Raw genomic sequence first — 25,657 nt, 5'->3', positions numbered from 1 at the left:
CCTTGTAAAATCTACTAGAGAAAAAAAAAAAAACAATTCTGTTATCCTGAGGTTTTGTCACCAAAAAACTTTTTAGAGATAAAAATAGACAATCTCCTTGAAGGCTTTTCTAGCCAATTTTATTGGTGGACTGGGGCCTAGAATTAATAATGACTGGAAGGCTGTCTTTGCTTTCTTTACTTTTAACTCCACAGCTAAGTGATCTTATTGAAAGTGAAGTCCAATCAGCCATCAAGAAAATACACAATGGAATACTACTCAGCCATAAAAAAGGATGACATAATGCCATTTGCAGCAACATGGATGGAACTAGAGAATCTCATACTGAGTGAAATGAGCCAGAAAGACAAAGACAAATACCATAGGATATCACTTATAACTGGAATCTAATATCCAGCACAAATGAACATCTCCTCAGAAAAGAAAATCATGGACTTGGAGATGAGACTTGTGGCTGCCTGATGGGAGGGGGAAGGAGTGGGAGGGATCAGGAGCTTGGGCTTATCAGACGCAACCTAGAATAGATTTACAAGGAGATCCTGCTGAATAGCATTGAGAACTATGTCTAGGTACTCATGTCGCAACAGAAGAAAAGGTGGGGGGAAAAACTGTAACTGCAATGTATACATCTAAGGATAACCTGACCCCCTTGCTGTACAGTGGGAAAATAAAAAAAAAAAAAAAGAAAAAAAAAAAAGAAAATGGGCAAGTAGGAGATGTATTTTAGGATTAAGAGCTAAGAATGTATTTAAGGAGTAATAGAAAGTTTGTCCCAATTCCTAGAATTAGGCTGATCTAGGTCATCTGTTTCAGGCTTTTCAGTTCTTTTTTACCTGCAGCTTTGAGGGATGCATATTTTTAGAGAATGATAAGATTTGCCTCAGTGTCTTGAGTTGCCCACCCAGACATATGAGATCAAGCCAGGACTTCTGAATAGGAAGTACATCTGCATAAATTGAATGGCAGAGCCAATAGAGAACACAAGAAGAGAGATTTTAGTCTTCATTTTAATGGAAGTGAGAAAGAAGGGAGAGAAGAAAAGAGACAAGAAAGGAGACATTAAGACAGAGCCTTCTTACATGAAGAAAATAGGCCCAGGCCTTACATTTGTGAAGGAAGATCCCAAGACATGACACCCAAGAGGAAAATGTACTATATCCATGGCACTATTGGCTAGTAAATCAGTCCTCATTCCTGATGATGCACTCTTATTATGCCTGCCCTTTGCACAATGGGAAAGAAGCTTGTCAATACTTACTTGTGCTCATAATTCTCAAATATTCCAAATCTGTAAACTTTTAAAAATTATTGAGGTATATAATTTGAAAACTATGCATTCTTTAATAATATTATGTTCTATATTTTCCTCTAAAGATTTGTGCTGATTAAAAAGTAAAAGCTGGTTCATATTATAAAGCATATAAAAGAGAAAGGCGTTAAATAATCTTTTCACTGAGTTAGTGACTCTGTATGCTGTTGGCACTCATCCTAGCTTCATTTCTCTGTGGTCAACTTAGCTCTTATTTCCAAATTTTGCTCTTTTTTCCTACCCTAAACTCAATCATGAAGGTAGCAGCATGGCACAGGATAGGTCACTATAAGGCCCACCCCGATCCCTTCATTGTTCCTCCAAGCTGTCAGGTTCCTACTCTCTCTTCCCTCCTAGACTCTCCAATGGTATCAGCTGTGGAAAGGACATTGGACATACTCCCTGGTATAAAAGTAATTGGAAGGGAAAGTTTATATTTACATCCTTTGATTCTTTACAAATCATAAAGACAACCCTTCCTTTTTAAAATTTTTTTGGACTTTGACTGTAAAGTGAAATGGATTATTTAAAGTATCTACAATAATGTAGAAGTATTAATCCTTTACAAAAAATAAGTTATGTTAAACTAATTGAATGTCAGAGGAGTGATTTGGAGGGAATTGTTTTTTGGACAAAGTATATGTCTGAAAAAAAGCATTACAAAAGTGGTTTCACAAATCTTTTTTATTAAAAAAATTTTTTTTTCCCTTTTACGGCCACTCCTGTGGCATATGAAGGTTCCCAGGCTAAGGGCAGAATCAGAGCTGTGGCTGCAGGACTATGCGATAGCCACAGCCATGTCAGATTCAAGCCACATCTGCAACCTAACACAGAAGGGTTGTGGCATTGCTGGCAGGACTATGCCATAGCCACAGCCATGTCAGATTCGAGCTGCATCTGCAACCTAACACAGCAGAGTTGTGGCATCGCTGGATCCTTAACCCACCGAGTGAGGCCAGGGATCGAACCCGCCTCCTCACAGACACTAGTTGGGTTCTTGACCTGATGAACCACAATGAGAACTTCATTTTAAACTTAAAAAAATTTAAACTATAGCATACAAACAGAAGAGTACTCTGCCAACTTTTATGTAGTTAAGTTTCTTTCCATGAGGCAAGGCCTACTAATCAAAGATTTTCTGTGTCTTGAATTGGATAAGCAAACCCAAAAACCTACTGTTATTAGCAACACAGTTTTAAGATTCTACCCTTGGGGATTTTGCTTTTCTTATAAGGTCTCACTATCTCAGTATTAGCCTTTTTTTTTTTTAAAGCAAATTTTAATCCTGAGGTCATGTTCCCAATGTTGTCAGCAAATACACCTACAAATTTTTTAATGAATATCAACTGAGACAAATTGAATTATTCCTCACTAAATCACAATTTTAAGTTAGGATTTTCATCAGCAAGTAAGTTTGGGTGTATTGGAGGAATACCATTGTTTACCATATGTGACTGTCTGTAGAATACCACTTACGAAACATATGCTGTCTCACAGTTTTAATAAACTCTAGTTTTAAATTTATTTAATTCGTGTTACCTCGAGTTAAAAAGTTAAAATTATCTGTCATGACTTTGGAACACTGATTCTGTTTATCACTCTGTTCAAGGTCTTCAGTGATTTTCCTCTTGTCTACTGGAGCAGGTCTATCATCCCTAGTTTGGCCTTCAAAAGTCTTTACCTTCCATCTACAGTCTTATTGTTTAGCTCTTATTATTCCTTCTGCTGCTTCTCCCCAACTTTGGCAGTAGATGCTAATTTACACTAAATGGAAATATATCAGTCAACCTTAATGAACTCTCAAAGTTTATCTCTTTTTTTTCAAATGTATATATTGAATCCAATTAGGCTGATATATCTTATGTTCCTTCCTGTTTCTTCATACCACTGTACATAGTTTTTTTTAATATATTTCTTCTATCTTAAGGATGACTCTTTGTTTTCATTCTCTATAATGCTATCATGGCTCAATTCATGTCCTTTCTTTTTCATCAAGCCCTCCAATATTAATATAGCTATCTTAAATGTTTGCATCCTCCTTAGAATTTTAGCACATTTTTCCTATATTACAACTGGTTAATAAAACATATTGCATTTTTAAGATCATGTGGAGTTTCATATTGATACATTATTATATCATTTAGTTTTCTGTGTGCTTATATATAAATATATATATATATTTTTTTTTCTTTTTTGTCTTTTTAGGGCCGCACTTGTGGCATAGAGGTTCCCAGGCTAGGGGTCTAATCGGAGCTATAGCTGCTGGCCTACGCCACAGCCGCAGCAATGCCAGATCTGATCTGAGTCTGCGACCTATACCACAGTTCATGACAATGCCAGATCCTTAATCCACTCAGCGAGGCCAGGGATTGAACCTGCAACCTCATGGTTCCTAGTTGGATTCGTTTCCACTGCGCCGTGACGGGAACTCCGATATATATTGTTTTTTCTCTTAGACTATTGAAGTAACTTGAGGGTGAAAACTGTGTCATATATAGACCATATGTATGTTTAAATATATATATACACAAACATATCTGATTTATTACTAATAAATTGGGACATATTTTTTGAAACAGCTTTACAATGAGTTACACATTTGTTTTGAAACCACAAAGGCAAGTGAAGCTAAGCTCCGACAAAGTGTTGTTCAACTTCAGGATCAGCTGTTTCAAAAAGAGCAAGAAAATGTTAAATTAAAAGAAAAGCTTCAGGAATCAAAAGGAGCGCTCTGTCCTTTGCCTCAAGAATGTGATTCAGACCACTCGGAACAGGTGAGAGACATTTTCTTAACCTGTTACCTACTATAATATCATATGAAATTGTTTCCTACAATTGACTAAAACACAGATATTTAAATAAATTTGCACATATTAGAATAAACGTGGCAGATAGTTTTGCATTGTGCTATTGTTGTGATCTGTAGACATGAATACTATATATATAGAAATACACTGTGTATCTGATGTTGGGATGAAACATTTGGCTAATATACGATAATGAAGAGGAAATTAGTAGGGCATGCCCATTTTTATTGAATGGGGTAATGGAATGAAAAGAATATTGAATAGGAAGTCTCACAGAGTACTTTCCATAATTTCTGGTGTATGGTAATTAATATCTTTTAGTTCCAATTCTGCCACTACCTTGATAGATGATTTTGAGCAGATTACTTGACTTTTCTACCTATTTTCTGTGCTGTTAAGTGAGGTAGTACAAATGTATAGATAAATAGGCAGGTTCAGGATTCAAATAAACCTGAGATCAAGATATAGCACTGCTTATGAGCCCTATAAACTTGAACATATTTCTTAACCCTTTTAGCCAAATTTTCTTCCTGAATAAAATTTTGATCTTAATGATATCTTTGTCATAGAGTTTGGTAAGGATTAAAGAAATAATGTGTGTCAAGTGCAGAGTTTGTCATATATAAAAATAATCAGTGGTACCTCTTTTAAGTAATTTTCAAGGTAACTTTCAGGTCTAAATATGTACTATAAAAAAATCTTATTCCTATAAATGTATTTGTTTTTAAGACACTTAGTTTTTCTTTAAATTTGAAATTAACATGAGTATATACTTATGAGCTTAAATGTTTATTAATGATCCTTTAGCAGTAATTTTTCAACCCAGAATAGTTTGTCTTGCTAACCACACAAAATTGAGACAACAGTTTTTAAATTTGTTTTGATAATATTATATTGCATTTTTGGACATCAGGTGCATAGAATTGGATTAGTCTTAAAATTTATATCATGACATAGTTATTTGTTACATGCATATTTATTTTAAGTTTTTTTAAAATTATTGGTCCCACCAGCTAATCAAAGGATAGGAAATTACTAATAACTTATATCTACTTAAATCCTCCTCTCTTTTCTGGTACCTTGATTCTCCTACCAGAGTAACCATTAAACTTTTTATCATTTTGATTATTTTTTAGAAAGTTTTATTACATACAAACTTGTGAGGAAATAGATTATTTTTTGGTTTTGTCATTTGTAAAAATGTATCATAATGTGCTTTTGCCTGGGGTTTAGCAATTTTATTTTTCTTTTTAGGGCCCTACCTGTGGCATATGGAGGTTCGCAGCCTAGGGGTGGAATTGGAGCTGTAGCTGCTGGCTTACCCCACAGCCACAGCAACACAGGATCCGAGCCGCATATGCAACCTGCCCCGTAGGTCACGCCAACGCTGGATCCTTAATCCACAGAGGAGGACCAGGGATCGAACGTGCATCCTCATGGATGCTAGTCAGATTCATTAACCACTGAGCCATGACGGGAACTCTGGGTTTGGCAGTTTTGACTCATTACTGTGTTAAATTTCATCTATGAAGTTTGGTATAACTTCATTTGTTTTTACTGATTTAAAATATCCTATTGTATATGATTATATCATAACTACTTGTCCTTTCTTTTGTAGATGTGTATTATAGTTATTTCCAGTTTTTTACTCTCAAGTGTTATGCTGCAATTGACATTTTTATAAATAATTCTTAGTACACACGTGCATGCATTTTGGTGAAATACGTATTTCAGAATGGAAATTCTGAATTTAAGTGTGAAAATGTTACTTTCACAAAGTAATGGTCAGTTAGTTTTTAAAGTAGTTTTCATAAATTTTACTCATACCAACAACGTTTAAGAGATTTGGTTGATTCCCATCTTCTTCACTAGTTGGTATTGTCACGCTTAGTTTGTTGACAACTGAATTAGTATAAAGTAATTTAATTTTGATTATCATCTATATATTACTGATAAAATATGTCTTCTAATGATTACTAGCCAAATGAGTGCCCTTCCCTGCAAAATATCTGTTTGTCTTTTATACATTCTTCTACTGGATTTTTTTTTTTACTGATTTGTGAAAGTTTGTAAAATGTTTTGATATTAATCTCTAGTAAGTTAAATGTGTGACAGTATCTTCTCTCAGTGTTTATCTTGTCTTTTTATTTTCTTTAATGTGTCATATGATGAACAGAAATTCTTAAAGTTAGTGCATTGGTATCTCATTTAAGAAATCCTTCCCTACTCCCAATCCAGAGATATGTGCACTTCTGTTTTCTTCAAAAGGTTTTAAAGCTCTGCTTATGCATTTATATTCACAATTCATTTGGAATTGCGTTTCATGTACAGTATAAAGTAAGGTTACATTTTTATTTATTTGTCTCCAAATAATAGCCAGTTTTTCTGGTTCAACCCATTGAATTATCCCCCTTTTTTTCTTGTATAGTGCTGGGCTCTTTCATATGTATTAGTTCAATATATTTGCGAGTTTCTTTCTAGACTTTGTATTCTCTGTATTACTAGACAATGTTACATCATCTTAATTAGTATAGCTTTGTAATGTCTTTATATTTGATAGATTTACTTTCTTACTGTTCTTTAAAGTGTGGTGGCCATGTTGGCAGATAGCACTTAGATATATAACTTTAAGGAAAATTTATAGTTTCATGAAAAACACTGTTGAAATTTTTTGTAAACAATTTTATTGAAGTGCGACATACAGATAGTAAAGTGTACAAACCTTAAGTGTATAATTCAATGACATTTTACAGATTAGCACATCCATATAAATACCACACAGATCAAGATATAGACTATTACCATTATTCAATAAACTTCCTTAGTGGTCCTAATTAGTAGCTACCCTTACAAAGTAACCATTGTTTTGACTTCTATCATCATAGATTAGTTTTGCTGTTTTTGAAACTTACGCTATTTCACATTTAAACACTCTATATGCTATGTTTTTTTTTGTAAATATCTGTTATCATATTATGAAGTTTTGATCTATTTATATTTTGATGAAAGTCTTTTCATGAACAAGTATTGATTTACACAATGTACCTTTTAAGGTCATGCTATGGGCTTTTCTCATTCTGTTAACAAGGTTAATTACATTGATTGCTTTCACCTATTAATTCAGTTTTGTACTTTTGACATAAACATATCTTCACTGTAATGTTTTTTATTTTTATATATTATGGAACTCAATTTGCTTATATCTTGCTTAGGATTTTTGCATCTGTATTTATGAGGGATATTGGGCTGTACTTTTCTTGAATGTTTCTTGTTAACATTTTTGATATTAAGGTGATGCTAATGTCCTAATATGACTTGCAAAGTATTCTCTCTTTTTCACATCACTAGAAGAGATTGTGTAAGACATATTATTTCTTGCTTATTAAACACTGAATGCTTTCCATAAGGAACAAGTCATTTTTATTCAACAGTGTACTGGAGAGTCTAACTAGTACAATAAGGCAAGAAACAAATAAAATCATACCAATTAGAAATAAGGAAGTAAAACTCTTTTTATTCACAGAACCTGAGCATCCGTATAGAAAGCCTACTGAGTCTATGATGAAGCTCCTAGAAATAGTAAGTAAATTTAGCAGTGTTGCAAGATATAACATCAGTATTCAACAGTCAATTATATTTCTAAATATTAGAAACACATAATTAGAAATTGAAGTTTAAAAGACCATTTATAATAACATCAAAACTTATGTAATAATTAAGGAAAAATTTGACAAAATATGCACCAGACCTAAACACTGAAGAGTACAAGACATACAAAAGTGGAATTAAAAGACAGATTCAGGTGGACAGCTGTGCTAAAATTCATGAATCAGAAGATGCAATATTGTCAAAATATCAGTTCTCCCCAAATTGATCTATTATGTAATCACAATGAAAATTCTAGGAGAATGTATTTCTTTAGATAAATACAAGCCTATTCTAAAACTTATCGGGAAATGCAAGGGAAAAATCTAAAAGAGAAATACCAAGTTTCATAAAAAATAAAGTTGGAGGAGATATACACTGATTTTGAGACATATTTATCAAGCTAAAAAGTCAAGATTGTGTGGTATTGGTATAATGATTGACAAAATAATCGATAGAACAGAATAGAGTCCAGAAAAATACCCACTAATATATATTGCTTTATAGGAACTCTTGAAATGAGGGTAGTAGAGGTAATTTTGTTCTTTTTCAAGAATGCTCTGTGTATTCTTGCTCTGCTCCTTTTATAGAACTTTTAGTATTGGCTTGTCAATTTTACAAATAATTATTTAGTTAGAAATGTTTCCAATTTCCCTTGTAATGTTGTTTTTACCCCTTTAGTTATTTGGAAGTATAGTGTTTACTTTTGAAATATTTGTTTTTTTCCCCGTGTATTTTATTTCATTCATTTCTGGTATACTTCTGTTATGGTCAGAGATAGTACTCCGTAAGATTACTGTATTTGGAAATTTTATTGAAACTTATTGTATGGCTCAGCATATAGTTTTGATGAATATACTACTTGTACCTGAAAATAATTTGTATTCTGCAGCTATTGGGCAGAGTGGTCCTTAAATATCAATATTAATTGTCATTGTGGTTGGCAGTGTTCAGATCTTCTGTCTTTAGTGATTTTTATCCTTAATTTTTAAATTAGTTTTTCTATCAGTAGCTGAGAGTTGTTAAAACATTTCAGTATGATTATAGATTTTTCTGTTTCTCCCTTTAATTTTGTCAATTTTTGCTTCATATATTTTAAAGCCGTTTTGTGGTGTTTTATGATTGTCATGTCTTTCTGACTAATTAAACCCTTTGCCATTGCAAAATGTCCCTTTTAACTATACTAATATTCTCTTTATTTGAAATCTAATTTTATGGTGTTAATATAGCCAAACAGTGTATTAATGGCTACATTTTACATGGTAATATGTTTTTCCATTCTTTGAATTTTCACCTATAGGTGTCTTTAACTATGTATTTAAAGTGTACCTGGTTAGATCCTATTTTTTTATTCCTTGGGACAGTTTTTTCCTTTTCATTGCAGGGTTAATCCATTTAAGTTTAATATAATTATTAATATGGCTGGGTTTAGGTGTACCATATTACCATTTGTTTTCCATTTGACCTGTTTTTTGTTTCTCTGTTCTAGTTTTCTTCCTTCCTTTTGGGTTAATTAACTATATATTTTTCAAAAAAATTTTAAAATGTCACTTTTCCGTCTTCTAGACTCCAGTGTTTTTAACAATGTGGGAATTGTTTTTATTGTTCACTTAAATGTCATCTGTCAGTTTTGTCTGACTTTTTTTCCCCAGTATTTTACCTTTGGTTTTAGGCATTTTAACTATGATATTCTCAGCTGTGATTTTCATTGCAGTCATCCTTCTTGCAGTTTGATAAGCTTCTAGATTTTTGTAAATAATATTTTTTTTTTACTGAATTGAGGAAATTTTTGATGTTATTTTCTCCTACATTTTTCCAACTTCTCTCTTTTCTCCTTTTGAGATTCCCATTTCACTTATGTTAGACTTTTCCTTGTTCCAAAAATCAATGTCTCTCTTTATTTTTTTCGATCTTTTCATCTGTATTTTTTAGATTATATAATTTATTTTAATTTTTATTCCAGTTAACTGACATTTCTGTTATCTTCAGTTTTCTATTAAGTTTTTTTTTCTGTTAATTATTCTTCAGATATTGTTTATTTCTGTTCCAGATTTTTCATTTGAATTATTATTATAAATATGTATATATCTGTGGAGTTTTTCTATATGCTAATATCTTACATATTTTTCTTTATGTCTCTATTATAATATTTAAAATAGATTCTGTAAAATCATTATATTTTAAGAGTTCCTGTTGTGGCACAATGGAAACGAATCTGACTAGTATCCATGAGGATGAGGGTTTGATCCCTGGCCTCACTCGGTGGGTCAGGAATCTGGCATTGCCATGAGTTGTAGTGTAGCTTGCAGATGTGGCTCGGATCCTGTGTTGCTCTGGCTGTGATGTAGGCCGGCAGCTGTCGCTCCGATTCGACCCCTAGCCTGCTAACTTCCATATGCTGTGAGTTCAGCCCTAAAAAGCAAAAAAAGATCATTATATTTTAATTATATCTTTGGGTCTCATTGGATTTAATGACTTAGTTGTTTTCCTTTGCTTTTGACTATTGGTCATATATTAATGTTTTCTCTATGTCTAATAATTTTGGATTATTTATATAGTAATAGATATTTTAGAGAGACTCTGGTTTCTGTGGTATTAGTCATAAGTTCTGAGCTGTCTTTCTCTCTCTTCTTCCCTCCCACTCCCTCTTCTCAGTATTTAAATAAGTTAGACTTAAACTCCAAGCCTTGTTTTCCTTCGTGTGGAAAGAGGTAAATTGCTTTCAAGTTATTTTAAATTTATCTGGATTGCTTAGAAGTCTGCACAGTGTGTGAATGCTTCAGCTGTCAGTCATAGTTTTGCATTATTTTGGCTTTCACTCTTCTGGAATTTCTGTTCTTTCTAGCTGCTGTGGTAGACCCGAACTTTGTCCTTTTTTTTTGTTTGTTTTGTTTTGTTCTTTGGTTTTTTTTAGCCTGCACTCACGGCATATGGAAGTTCCCCAGCTAGGGGTCGAATCAGAGCTTCAGCTCCTGGCCATAGCCACAGCCTACAACAACCGGGATCTGAGCCATGTCTGTGACCTACACCATAGCTCAAGAACACAGGATATTTAACCCATTGAGCAAGGCCAGCGCTCAAATCCACATCCTCATGGTTACTAGTCACGTTTGTTACTGCTGAGCCACAATGGGAATTTCCTGTCCTATAGTTCTTTAAGCCAGTAAAATTACAAGTTTCTATTGGAATTCTAGCCTCCCCACATCATGTCTGTTATGAAACTCTTTCAGATAAAAATTCACAAAACTGAGAAACTTAGTGTTATTCTGTTTTCCCAGTATCAGTTCTTATCTAGATTGTTCTTGTGTTTGACCATTTTCTGTTGTCTTCAGGCAGCGTTTTTTTTTTTTTTTTTTTTTTTTTTCATTTTGCTCAGAGTTTAGAAAGTTATTTGAAGGAGATTTAATCTGATAGGAATCTTCTCAACTGATGGAACTTCCCAGTCTTTTGACTTTTTAGAGTATATTTTAAATAACCTACTTAACATCAGAGTGTATTTAATTTTTTATACAAGGAACTGAATACATTCTAACTCCTTTATTTCCTCACTTACTTTTGAAAGTTCTTAATTTTTTTTTTTTTGTTTGTTTTTTTTAGGGCTGCACCCACAGCATATGGAAGTTCCCAGGCTAGGAGTTGAATTGGAACTGTTGCTTCTGGCTTACCATAGCCATGGAAATGTGAGATGCAAGCTGTGTCTGCGACCTGCACCACAGCTCACAGCAATGCCAGATCCTTAACCCACTGAGCGAGGCCAGGGATTGAACCCGCATCTTCATGGATACCAGTTGGGTAACAGTACTAGTAGTACTAGTACTATGATCCATGAGGATGTGGATTCGTTAACCACTGAGCCATGACAGGAACTCCCCAGTTCTTCATTCTTTTCTTCAATTCTGTTTTCCTCTAGGATCTTTTGCCTTCGGCATTAAGCACTTTTTAAAGCATTTTGTTTAGTGAGAGTTTGCTGAAAGTGAATTCTCTCATTTTATTTTTATTAGAGAATATCTTTTTTGCCTTCATTTCTGAATGATATTTTCTAGGTAGTTAGAATTGCAGAATCTTTTTCTCTCTGTGTTTTAAGGATGATAGGGGTTGTCCTCTGGCTTCCATATTTTTGAGTTGAAGAAGCAAGTTAGCTCTCTCTTGCTTCTTTGAAGGAAACTTTTTCACGCTCTGACATTTTTCTCAGTTTTTTTTCCAGCAGTTTCTATATGATTTGTTTAAATGTGATCTTTCTGATTTATTTGTGCTTTAGAGTTTATAAAGGTTTTTCTTTATATGATTTTCTTCATTCTTGGAAAAGTCTTGCTTAAAATCCCTTCAGATATGGCTCTGTGTATTCTTTCTCTCCTGTCCTCGTGAGATTTCAATTACGTACATATTAGACCTTGTCACTATGTGCCATATCTTTTTGACTCTTATATTTTCAAAAGGTTTTTTTTTTCTCTTTGCTTCAACCTTCGTGCTTTGTTTAGTTCACTCATTTTGTCCTTTATTATGGGTAATAGGACATAATTCTTAAAGATAGGGTGTATTCTATTTTTGCTGAGTGGAGTGTCCTGTTTGGGTGCTCTGTTTGGCTTGCAGTGTTCTTTAAGTCTTACATTTCCTTGTTCATCTTCTGTTAGGTATTTTGTCCTTTATTTGTCTGTTTCTCACCTCAATCCTGTCCATTTTTGCTTCATGTATTCTGGGGCTCTGCTGTTAGGTGCATATATATTTATACTTGGAATAACTTATTTTAGGATTTATGTATCATTTTAAAATGTCATTTTATAGTGACAATTTTTGCCTTAAAGTCTGTTTTGTCTGATTTTACTTGTTTTAATTTCCTCCTATTTTTATTGTGATGTATTTAATATATAACACTGTGTTAGTTTAAGGTGTACAACATAATTGTTTTATATATGTATATATATATCAAAATGATTACCACAATAAGTTTAGTTAACATCTTTTACCTCACACAATTACAATTTTTTTCTTTTGATGAGAATTTTTTTTTTTTTTTTGTCTTTTTGCCGTTTTCTTGGGCCACTCCCATGGCATATGGAGGTTCCCAGGCTAGAGGTCAAAATTGAATTTTCTGTCCGCCTATGCCAGAGCCACAGCAACACGGGATCCAAGCCACATCTGCGACCTGCACCACAGCTCATGGCAAAGCTGGATCCTTAGCCCATTAAGCAAGGCCAGGGATCGAACCCGCAACCTCGTGGTTCCTAGTTGGGTTCGTTAACCACTGAACCACGACGGGAACTCCCAGTTTTTAGTATTTTTGACAAAACATGTTAAACATCATAGAACAATAATAATTTAGGTTCTTCTGATCTAAGGTATCATTTAAATTCAATGTTTCCCTTTGGCTTTTTGTCTGGATAATTTATCCACTGTTGAAAGTGGGGTATTGAATCCCTTACTGTTATTATATTGTTATATATTTCTCCCTTCAAGTCTGTCAGTTTTTCCTTTTATGTTTAGATGCTCATTTGTTGGGTGCATAAATATTTACAAATGATATATCTTTGTGTTGTATTGACCCCTTTATCATTATATAATGAACTTATTTTTCTCTTTTTTGCAGTCTTTGGATAGAAGTGCATTTTAGAATATAATTATAGCTACCCCCACACATTTTTGTTTTGATTGCATGGAATTATCTTTTTACATCTCTTCACATGTGAAATTCAGACTGTGTGACTTTAAATTTGAAGTAAGTCTGTTGTTTTTTTTTTTTTTTTCTTTTGTCTTTATAGGGCCACATCCGCAGCATATGGAGGTTCTGAGACTAGGGGTCTAATTGGAGCTGTAGCTGCCAGTCTCTATCAGAGCCACAGCAACGCCAGATCCAAGTTGCATCTGCGACCTACACCACAGCTCATGACAATGCTGGATCCTTAACCTACTGAGTGAGGCCAGGGATCAAACCCACAACCTCATGGTTTCTAGTCGGATTCGTTTCTGCTGCACCATGACAAGAACTCCTGAAGTGAGTCTGTTTTAATGTTGTAAGTACCATATAGTTTGGTTTTTGTTTTTTTTTTTTTTTAATCTGTTCGACTACTTGCTTGTCTCTTCTCTTCTCTTCTCTTCTCTTCTCTTCTCTTCTCTTCTCTTCTCTTCTTCCTTCATCTGTTCGACTACTTGCTTGTCTCTTCTCTTCTCTTCTCTTCTCTTCTCTTCTCTTCTCTTCTCTTCTTCCTTCATCCTCTCTTCCTTCCTTCTTTTGTCTGCATCCATGGCATGCAGAAGTTCCTGCACCAGGGATGTAACCCATACCTTACCATCGACCTGAACCACAGCAGTTATAACCCACTCATCCACAAGGAATCTTCTACTCTAAATCTTTTGATATAGAGAATTAAATGGACAATTTAGTCTTTTTATCTCCAAGGAATTATTGATATTTACTGACTTGCAATTGCTATTTTGTTAGTTGTTTTCTGGCCCTTTTGAGATTGCTTTGTTCCTTTTTTCTTTTTGTCTCTTTCTTTGTGATTTGATAATTTTCTGTAGTAGATACTTATTATCTCTCTGTATTTTGTGTATCTAGTATAGATTTTGATTTGTGATTATCATTAGGCTTATAAAACATCTTATTTTTCTTTGTTTTTCAGCCTTGTCTGTAGCATGGGGACGCTCCCAGGCCAGGGATTGAATCTGAGCTGCAGCTGTAGTTTATGCTACAGCTGCGGCAATGCTGGATCCTAACCCACAGTACTAGGCCAGGAATCAAAGCCACACTGCCTCAGAGACAACACTGAATCCTTAATCTGCTGTACCACAGAAGGAACTCCATAAGCATCTTTTATTTATAACACTTTATATTAAGCTGATAACAACTTTAGTTAGAACACTTAGTAACGTTCTGTATTTTTATTTGCTCCCCACTTTTTATGTTTTTGATATCAGAATTTATATATCCCTTAGCTAGTTATTGTAAGTTATTATTACTACTTTTGTGTTTTAACCTTCATACTGGATTTATATGATTTATATTCCATCTTTACAAAATTAGGGTATTTGAATTTAACTACATATTTTTTACCAGCGAGATTGATACTTTTGTATCTTTTCCTTTTATTAATTATCATCCTTTCGTTTCAGTTTTAAGGAAAACCTTTAACATTTCTTGTAAGGCTGGTCCTGGTGATGTACTCTTTCAGCATTTGCTTCTCTGGAAACCTCTTTATCTCTCCTTCAATTCTGAAGGACAGCTTTATGGGTAGAGTATTCATAAGTGGCAGTTTTTTTCTTTCACCATTTTCCACATGCTGTGCCACTCCCTTCTGGCTGTAAAGTTTTTGCTGAAAAATCTGCTCATAGTCTTATGGGGATTCCTTTGTACCTAACAAGTTGTTTTTGTCTTGCTGCTTTTTTGTTTTTGTTTTGCTTTTTAGGGCCACACCTGCAGCACATGAAAGTTCCCAGGCTTGGGGTCAGATCAGAGCTATAGCCACTGGCCTATGTCATAGCCACAACAATGCCAGATCCAAGCTGTGTCTGTGTCCTACACCACAGATCATAGCAACGCTGGATCCTTAACCCACTGAGCAAGACCAGGGATTGAACCTACATCCTCATGGATTCTAGTCAGGTTTGTTAACTGGTGAGCCAGGAAGGAAACTCCTGTCTTGGTGCCTTTAAGATTTTCTCCTGTCTTAACTTTTGACAATTTAATTACAATGTGTCTTTATATGAGTCTCTGTGCTCACCTATTTGGAACTCTCTGGGTCTCCTGGAACTGGGTGTCTGTTTCCTTCTCAGATTAGGGAATTTTCTTTTTCTTCATTTTTTATTTCCCCTGCCAGGCCAGAGATCATATCTGAGCTTCAGTTATGACCTAAACCACCACTGTGGCAACCTGAATCCTTAACCCACTGTGACAGGCAGGGATCAAACCTGCAACCCAGTGCTCCCAAGAGGCAACCGATCCCATTGAGCCACAGTGGGAACTTCAAGCTTAGGGAATTTTTCAGTCATTTTGTCTTGAAATAAGCTTTCTTCGCTTTCTCCCTCTTTTCTCTTTCTGGGATTCCTGTAATGTGAATATTATCCTACTTGATGGTATCCCATAAGTTCCTTAAGCTATCTTCACTCCTTTTCATTCCTTTTTTTTTTTTTTTTTCTTTTGCTCCTCTGATTGGACAAACTCCACTCCTCTGTCTTTTGAGTTTGCTGATTCTTTCTTTTGCTTCATCTAATCTTCTGTTGAATTGTTCTGGTGTATTTTTCAGTTCAGTTGATGTATCTTTAGCTCTGTAGTTTGTTTATGGCTATTATTTTGAGTTCTTTTTCAGGTAAATCACTTACCTCCATTAAGATCTATTTCTGGGGTTTTATATTGTCCTTCCATTTTGAATATATTCCTAGTTTTGTTGTTGTTGTTGTTTTCATTTCCCTTGACTCTATGTTAGTTTCCACACATTAAATAAAACAGCCACCTCTCCTAGACAGAAGTGGAGTCAGGAGGTGAAACTTGACTCACCTGATGCTAGCTTTTGATTATCTCTCAGACTTTTCTGATTGTCAAAACATCCTTCTTTATTCTTGGCTCCCAGTAGTTGAGAGTGTGCTGAGATCTGTCAGTGCCCTGTAAGGGAGGATTTCAGTCAGCGCCCATATGCAAACTCCTTGGAAGTCAGACCCTCAGGCAGCAGCTTTTGAAGTATGCACATAGACCTCTTTCAGACACTGATAGAAGGACATTTCTTTCTGCTCCCTCTCTACTAAGCACTTGAAGGATAGCCAGTTAAGAACTGTTTCTGTTTGCTACCATCCTATTGGACCATGGATGCAAACCACACTGGCCACCAGAGTCAAGTGATAAAGAGGGGCATTCCCTGGGCAGCAGCTGCAAAACCTAGGGCACAAGATATGTTCACAAATCTTCTTTCAGGGAGATACTGGTGACCTGAATATGGCAGAGGGAGTATGAAGATGGCACCAATTGGCTTAGGCTGGCAACTTGTACTCATACAATTGCGAAAGCTCAAGCTGGCTGTGGGTGTGGCTCTAGATTCTGGTATGGACTAAGTGAGGTTTGTGAAACTGGTGTCTTATAATTGTGTAACAGCAGAAAGGGTGGCTTGATGTGCTTCCTGCCTTCAGCAGGACTTAGGGGAGGTGGTGCAGATGGAGTGGAGAGGAACTCAGGCTGCTGGCACCAGCTAACTCAGAAACCTGTGGAATAAAATCTGTTGGGATCTGCAAGGATCCTCAGTGAATTCGTGGCTTCATCAGTGGTGAACTCTGCTGAGATTGCCTGCAGAGCAGATGTCTGTGAACTACCCATCACTCTGTTGCCTATCTGCTAAAAGTACCTCTGCTTTTCTTCTCTGTTACTAGCTGGCTCAGTATGTCTCAGCTTTGCTGGTTGGAGTGGGGCGAAACTGAAGCTGAACTTTTGTGTGTGCTTCAAGAGGCTGTAGAAGCTGGTTATTCACTTTGCTCTTTCTTTCTTGGTGAAAGGAAATTTTTCTAGCTTGGATGTTCCTTCCTGGTGCTAAACAATGTTGGCGTATAGTCTGGAATGATGCAGGCAAAATGAAGTTGTCTTCCTTCTTTTTATGAAGTTATTTGGTTATTTGTTCCATTGTGTTGCTAAAACTTACTAAATGTACCCTAATGATCTCCTGGTGCTGTTTTTGTTCTTGGAGCACCTATTAAATAGTTGAACTTTGTGGGCAGACGGGGAAGCTACCTTCTCCTATGTCACCTTTTTTTTCCCCACCAGAATCGTTACTTCCTTTTAATACATGTGTTTTAGTGTACCAGGTTACTCATACTATTAGCGAAGTTATGCTTCTGGAGTATTAATTTCAAGGGATGTAACAATAAGTCATGAAACTTATTGTATATGTAAATTTCAGCTTAGGATTTATATGTATATATAACTTGGCCATTTTTCTTCCAAATTTCCAAAATTTAGCTAAGCATATTTCTCCTTTTTCTGTGGCATAGTTTGAATGGATTCATTCCAGGCAATGAAGACATAATATCCAGTGATTATGTATCCCATGCCTTTAAAATTATGATTGTTAACAGAGAAAAGTGACAAATAACTGTTGATAAGAGTGATTTTTAAAAAAAATAGATTTATTTAATCCTTTTTGTAATAAATATTAGTATTTTATATGTAAATTAAATAATTTACATTAAAAAGTATTTTGATATATTTTATGTTTATAAGGAGTGTATATACTCCCTATATTTTTCAGAATCTGACCTAGGCTTTCCTAAGTCTGCATCAATTAATTGCGGAGTGCTGTTTGTTATCTCTTGAGCTTGATTATTAGATTCATTAGTGGGGTAGTTAAGACAGGTATTATTAAGTATATTTAAATTTATGTATAAATGTATAAAACATATTTATATGTTTTTTGTAAATATTAAGTGCTAGAATGGCATACTGGATATAGCTGTGAAATAAAGGTTTTCAGGAGTGGTCAGTTGGGTATTTACATTCACCTTTGAGGAAATTCAGGCTGAGGCAATGAAAGAGAAAATGATTTTTCTATTCCTGCTCTTTGTAACTGGAGTTTGAAAGTAAGATGAGTGAATACTAGTTAGATATTGTTGAATATGCTTCTCTGGATGAGAATTTTTGTGTAGCTAATGAGATGACCTTAAGATACATACATTTTATGGACTGATTAAATAATGACTCTTCTATTATATGGAAGACTGATGTAGATGTTTAAAAATAGGATTTTGAAATGAAAGTTGATTTTTCATGTATTAAGGACATTTTCATTAAAATATTATAGTCAAATGCAGTTATCATCCTATTTATCAGAACTCTTTATTAATTTATATACCTAAACTTATTTTACAAATAATTGATGATATCCTACTGTGTATTAGGCACTGTTGTTTGTGATAGGAAACTATAGAGGACAAAACCAGGTCTTTGCACTCATGGAGCATACATTCAATGGATGACTCAAAATGCCTACCAATTAGTAACATATCCTTCTTAATGTCAATACTAAAACTCTTTTTCAGGATGCAGTCCAACTAGACTTATTTATCCATCCATTCGTCCTTCCATCTATTCATTCATTATTCAGTTATATAGTCAATATTTATTAAACTCCTGTATTCTAGGTAATAGATTTAGTGCAAATAAGACAGTCTGTTCTTATGAATCTCATTAATGGCTATACAGATAGGAAAATATTATAAAATGTGTTATAATGGAAACATGAATAAAGTATGAGCTTTGTGGAAAGACGCTTTGCAGAGAGAAAGTATATGTAGAGGAGTAGGGATGCCAAACTTTTCACAGAGAAAGTAGAATATGTCAGTTTGAAAATTATTTAGGAGTTTCTGTATTCTTCTAAGAAGTGAATTAGCATAGGGCCAGATTGAGAAAAGTTGTGGTGCATCTTGGCTATTGAGAATAGTCTAAGTGAGTGCTTCTCAGATTTGAATATGCATCTAAGTGACATAGAGTTGGAGGTAGGTGGCATTGTTGTAAAACAGTTTTTGATCTGGATGTAGTAGGTCTGGATTGGGGTCCGAGATTCTGCATTTCTTATACCTTCTCAGATGTTGCTATTGTAGCTGATCCAAAGACCATCCTTGATTATAAAGAGAGTGAGCAAATGTATTATACAGTTGAGGGGAAATAGTAGGAAGATTTTCTTCTTTCTTACATTTTTCATATCCTTAAATATTTTTTTTCAAATGCTTATAGTAGTACTTCTCAGTGCATGATTTTGGGTGGGAGTATATTTATAGAGTAGTAAATAACGCCCTAAATTATTTAATCTATGTCTCTTATTTGTGTTGCTTTGAACAATTTACTTAACTTCTCTGAGTCTCAGTTTCATCATTTGAAAAATGGATATTATAATACGACTTACCTGTTAGGAACTTTTTTGAGAATTATAGGAGGTAATACATGGTGGACATTTAGAGCAATAAATCTTAGGTCCTAAAAAACCACTTCTTTGGCAAATTTGAAGGATTTTTTCTGTATCGGTGGTGACTTGTCTTCTCTTTTTCCTGATCTCACTTATAATCTGAATTATTGGTAAGCCAGCTGACAGTGTTTGCCAGAGAAAAGGACAAAGCTAATTGGTTCATATGGGATTGAAACTTGTGACCTTTGATTTCCTAGCACCCTGCTCTTAACTAGCTGAATTTAGAATGGCTGCCTATTCTTATCTCAGAGTGATTGTTTGTTTTCCATGTGGAAGTGCTGTTTCTTGCCTTGGAGGAATATCTTGCGGTCAAGGACAAGAGAGATACCTAAGCCTTAAAATTACTATATTTATCTGTGAATGAGATACACTCCTTGTGGCTAACAGCAGATCACAAGGTTGTTCATTTTAACCAGAGGATTGTTAATTTTTATTTCTTTTCACTGATACTCTAGTCCTTCCTTCCCAAGTGGTAGTGAATTGTCTTTTTGTATATTGTTTTACCTTATGTCCTCATTTTCTTTTCAAAAATCTTCAGCACTAAATATTTGAAATCTACAAAAAAGTAAATGTAACGAGTGTATAACTAACTGTCTGCAGTATTCTTGATGCTACCTACCTGTGTATGTCTCTCTGATCCCATCTTACTTCTTGTCCCTAAAGATAATCACTTTCTTGGACTTGTGTTTATTAATTCCTTCCTATAAACTATGTTTTGGGAGGAGTTCCCGTCGTGGCGCAATGGTTAACAAATCCGACTAGAAACCATGAGGTTGCGGGTTCGATCCCTGGCCTTGCTCAGCGAGTTAACGATCTGGCATTGCCGTGAGCTGTGGTGTAGGTCGCAGATGCGGCTTGGATTCCACGTTGCTGTGGCTCTGGTGTAGGCTGGTGGCTACAGCTCCGATTGGATCCCTAGCCTGGGAACCTCCATATGCCGCAGAAGCAGCCCAAGAAATAGCAAAAAGACAAATAAATAAATAAATAAACTATGTTTTGTTAATATTATGGTTTTGTTTTTTGTTTTTTTTTTTTTTTTTTTTTTTTGTCTTCTTGCCATTTCTTGGGCTGCTCCTGCAGCATATGAAGGTTCCCAGGCTAGGGGTCTAATCGGAGCTGTAGCTGCCATCCTACGCCAGAGCCACAGCAACGTGGGATCTGAGCCGCATCTGCGACCTACACCACAGCTCATGGGAACGCCAGATCGTTAACCCACTGAGCAAGGCCCGGGATCAAACCTGCAACCTCATGGTTCCTAGTTGGATTCGTTAACCACTGCACCACGATGGGAACTCCAAATAATGTTATTTTTTATATGGCTTTTTAATTTAAACCTTAGCCATACCATACTCTATGTATATTGTACTTTGCAATTTCTTTGAATTTTATTTTTGTAGGATAACTTATTGAAGCATAGCTATAATTCTTTTCCCCTTCTATGCAAGAGTCTATTGCATGAATAAGCTACAATTTATCCACTCTTCTTTTCAACGAACATTTTTTGTTTTAACTTTTTAACTATGGGAATATTCACACATTCCTGCTGTGAACTTTCTAGTAGATGCCTCCTGGCACACATATGCAAGACTTTCTCTAGGATATATTGCTAAGGGTGAAATCACCTGCCATGAATATGCAAATATTCAGGCTTACAAGAAAATGCCAAATTATTTGCCAAAGTGGCTGTTTCAAATTATAGACTTCTTAATTGCATTCCTAAGAGATAGAATGATTTCTCATTCTTGTTTCATTTTGTATTTCTTTGATATCTAATGAGCTTGAGCATCTTAGGTTTATCTTATGTGCAATACCTGTTTGTGTCCTTTGCCAGTTTTCTTTTAAAATATTTACCTCTTTGTTGAAATTCTTTATTTTGGAAACTAATCTTTGGTTATTATTTAATATAATATCAGCTTCTGTGTTACATAAACCATAAATCTTCGAGGCTTAACATGACTTATTTCTTATTTATGTAACAGTTCAATGTGATGTTACTTGGATTTTCAACTTCCAAGCGGTGATTTAGAGATCTAGGTTCCTTTCATTTTTTGGATCCACTAGCTTTAAATGTGGCTCCCAGAGCTGTGCTGGAATCATCGCTACTCTAGCCAGCAAGAAAGGGAAAAGGTCCTAGAGAATCACATTTAGGAAGAAGTTTTTATTAATAAGACTTAGAAATGGTACATAACATTCTGCTGGCATGTCATTGGCCATAACTCAGTTATTTGGCCACATGTTATCTAACTGCAAAGAAGATTGGGAAATATGTGCCCCCAAATATTGGGAGATATGTGTCTATTTCCCGAAAGAGGAAGTGAGTTTGGAGATCAACCAACATTCTGAACTATCAATTATAATTGTTGCAAATATCTTCTTGCTTATGGCTTTTCTTTTTCCTTATTCTGTGGTGTCTTTTGAAAAATGAAGTTATTCATTGTAATATTGTTGAATTGCTCAGTATTTTCTCTTCAATTTAGTGCTTATTCTGTCTTGTTTAAGAAATTCTATTGTTCCCTGGTGAGGCCACACCAGTGGTTAAGGACCTGGTGTTTTCACTGCTGTGGTGCCAGTTAGATCCCTTGCTGGGAAACTTCCACAAGCCGCAGGTGCTGCCAAACAAACAAAAGCAGTCCTAGGTTATTTTGAACTTATAAAGATTTTCCTGTATTTTCATCAAAGTGTATAGTTTTGACTTCCACATATGAGTCTTTAATCTATGTAATATTTATTTTTATTTGCTCTGAAGAAAATTCATCAATTTAAAAAAATATGGTTATTAATCTTAGTACTTCATATCATGCTAATAATCACTCCACTTCTCAGTGATCTACAATGTCATCTCTGACATTTATTAATACATATATAGATGGGTTCATATTTAAGTGGGCCCATTTACTTTGGGTAATTTTTAAAAAATCTCTGTAATAACAACACTGTATTAATTATTGTAGCTTTATAGTGAGTCCTGATAACTCATATGACAGGTGTTTTTACCATATTCTTCTCCAACAGTGTTTTGAATAATGTTGGTCCTTTGCTCCTCAATATAATGTAACTAGCTATCAAGATCCCTGAAAAAATCTGGAGTTCCCACTATGGTGCAGTGGGTTAACGATCTGGCTTGTCTGTGTGGCATTGCCAGTTTGATGTCCGGCCCAGGTTTAAGGATCTGGTGTTGCCGCAGATGTGGCATAGGTCACAGATGTGCCTCTGATTCAGTCCCAGATCTGTGAACTTCTATATGTTGCGGGTGAGGCCGAAAAAGGGGAAAAAAAAAAAAATCCCTGAAAAATGTTGCGAAGATTAATTTGAGACTGTTATTTTTGTCATTTTAAATGTTTCTATTCTCATATATGCTACGTCTCCTTCAATTTAGGTCTTTTTTGATGTATTTAAATAAAGTTTTATAGTTTTATTCACAGAGATCTTATATTTTTTTATAAGATATGTAATATGTAATGTCTCTTCTTAGATTCTGAGTAGTTTACATTTTTGTTGCTCTTTTAGCTGCTTGCATTTTTATTAAATTTTCTGTTTCTTGTATATAGCAATGCAGTTGATTTTTAAGTGTTTATCTTAAGTTTTCAGCAACCTTACTAATCTCTTAATAATTCTAATATTTATTTAAATCTTTCGAGTTTTATGTGTAGACTGTTCAAATGATGGCAGTTTTATTTCATCTTGAAAAATCCTAATGTCTTACACTGATCTTAAATGTTTTACCATAAAAAAGTTCAATAGAAGTGGTGAGAATGAGTGTCTTTGTCTTGTTCCTAATTTTAAAGGGAATATTTTGCCATGGACTGTGAAGTTATCAGGTTAAGGAGCCGCTTAATAAACTAATATCATAAATGGTGATCAATTTTATCAAATGTCTAACCTTTTGATACCTAGGATATTTCCAACCTTTTATGTGCTGCTTTATTCATTTTACTGATTTATTTTTGTTTTTAAAATCTGTATTTGTGTCTGAAATTGGTCTGTTATATAACTTCTCATACTGTCTTTACCTGGTTTTGCTAATAAGAAGACGCTCATACAGTGAGGTATTCTTTAGAAGGAATTAGAAAATTGGACTGTTAAGATGACAGATTTACTCAGAGTACAGTACAGATATACAGCTTGAGGGGGGACTGTGGAAGAGGTAAGTGCACATGGAGAAGAGAGTGAGAGTCTAATTATAAAAGGTGAGATAGAGAATAGAGAGGTGGCACTAAACTCTTTAGCTGTATTTTTTTTTTTTTTTTTTCAAATCTGCCTGGTTAATTTCACTTTAAATCTGCAAACTTGTTACTGGTTCACTTTTTGGTTTTAAACCTTTTCTTTTTAAAAATAGTTCATAATTTCCTTGAGAGTAGGACAATTTCATGGAAAACTCTCATTGACATGGTAAGTTAGGGCTTTTATGGCGACTCACATAAATTAGGTTAAAAGGTCAAATGAGGTTAGGTTTAGTGAATTCAAGGCAGATGGTGGTGGCAGGTAGTGTATTTGGGGATAGAGAAGGCTTTGCCTAGGGTTCCTTATTGACAACTGTAGATAGAGGTGAGAAGATCTATGGAAATTAAGTCTTAGCCCCAAAGCTTGGCTTTTCCTTCAGCCCTGCATGATAGTAGAAGAAAACCTAAGGGAGGCATGGTCTTAGACCTGCATGTGACTCTTTGTGTGTATAAAATGTATCAAAAGTAAATAGAGAATATATATTTTGTATAATTGGAATTATACAGCATATAAATTTGTATCCTGCTTGTATGTTACTATTTTGTTATAATATAATTAAATGTTTGAAGATATTTTTATGACTGCCCAAGAGTCCAATACATGAATGTTAACCTTTTTTTTTTTTAACCTAAATATTTCCATTCTCTGGACACTTATCTTAATTCAATATTTTTTTATATCTTCTGATTTTATGCTATGATGAACATTTTCATTTCTCTGTCATTATTCTTATCACTTGTTTCTTTGGGATGAGTTCTTAAAAGTAAAATCCCTATGTTAAAGATTATGAACCTCAGGCTTTGGGATATATACCATGTGTGCTTAAGCAACATTCTAGAAGGATATACCAAATTATCTTCTCACATAATATGAGAGTACCCACTTTTTATAATCTTGCAAGCTTTATTACCATCTAAAGACAGCCTTGTTAATTCATTCTTTTGTTTTTCATCTCTGGAAATTAACGAGGTTATTCACTTTCACATTTCACTTTTTTTTTTTTTTCCCGCAAAAGTTCTGTCAGGCTGTATTTTCATGTTTGTTTTAAAAAACTTGTTTATATACATGACCTCATAAGTATATACTAAGGAAATGAACTCTATGTAATATTTATCACAGTATTTATCACAGGTATTTTTGTGATTTGTTGTTTGTCTGCTTTGTTAATGGTTTCTAGACTTTCTAGACTTAGTTCTAAGATAATTGTTGAGAACTTTTCCTGATTATACATTTTTTCCTGATTATACAACTTTTCTTGGGTCCATAACTATTCAGCCTATCCCACAGTGAGCCGGTATTCTTTGACATAGCAATTCTATTATGTAGGAGGTGGGAGCATTAAAATGTCAGTTTTGCAAGGGATTGTCTAGTTGTGATGTGGAATAGTTGCATGTAGATGAAAAATTCTATTGTCTTTTCCTTAATGATGCTGAATTGATTCTGTACAATTTTCCAGTACAGCAAAGGAGAGAAAGTATCGGTTTTAGTTAGCTCTGATTTCTTGCTGGTCAGGGAGTCTAGTATTGTTAGTGGCTATTTGGCATCAACTAAACTATTTTAATTTCTCAACTGGCAGAGGGGAGATCAGATTGTAGTAATTAACTTAGGCTATCAATGCTATTAAGCCTTTTCATACTGTCGTTGGGAAATATTGTGCCAGAATTCATAATTGGTTCACTTTTGTTTACTTTTTATGATTTTACTCTATTATTATTTCAATTATACTTTCTTCTCATTTTCAACAT

At 34.6% G+C, this 25,657-nt stretch overlaps 1 protein-coding gene across 4 annotated transcripts in view; it reads left to right on the top strand.

Moving 5' to 3' along the window:
* The window catches only part of CNTLN (centlein), a 326,116-nt gene that overhangs the window by 135,955 nt on the left and 164,504 nt on the right, over nucleotides 1–25,657 (top strand). For 2 of the 4 annotated variants that reach the window (XM_021063278.1, XM_021063273.1), the window contains exon 8: nucleotides 3,889–4,083. The exons of the other annotated variants lie outside the window; for them this stretch is intronic. In XM_021063278.1, the coding sequence (XP_020918937.1) occupies nucleotides 3,889–4,083 (195 nt within the window). The remainder of the gene's footprint in view (nucleotides 1–3,888; nucleotides 4,084–25,657) is intronic. 4 annotated transcript variants of the gene reach the window in all.

Source organism: Sus scrofa, chromosome 1, assembly GCF_000003025.6.
Source record: "Sus scrofa isolate TJ Tabasco breed Duroc chromosome 1, Sscrofa11.1, whole genome shotgun sequence".
NCBI classification, from domain to species: domain Eukaryota; kingdom Metazoa; phylum Chordata; class Mammalia; order Artiodactyla; family Suidae; genus Sus; species Sus scrofa.
This window is presented reverse-complemented; position numbering and strand designations above follow the sequence as displayed.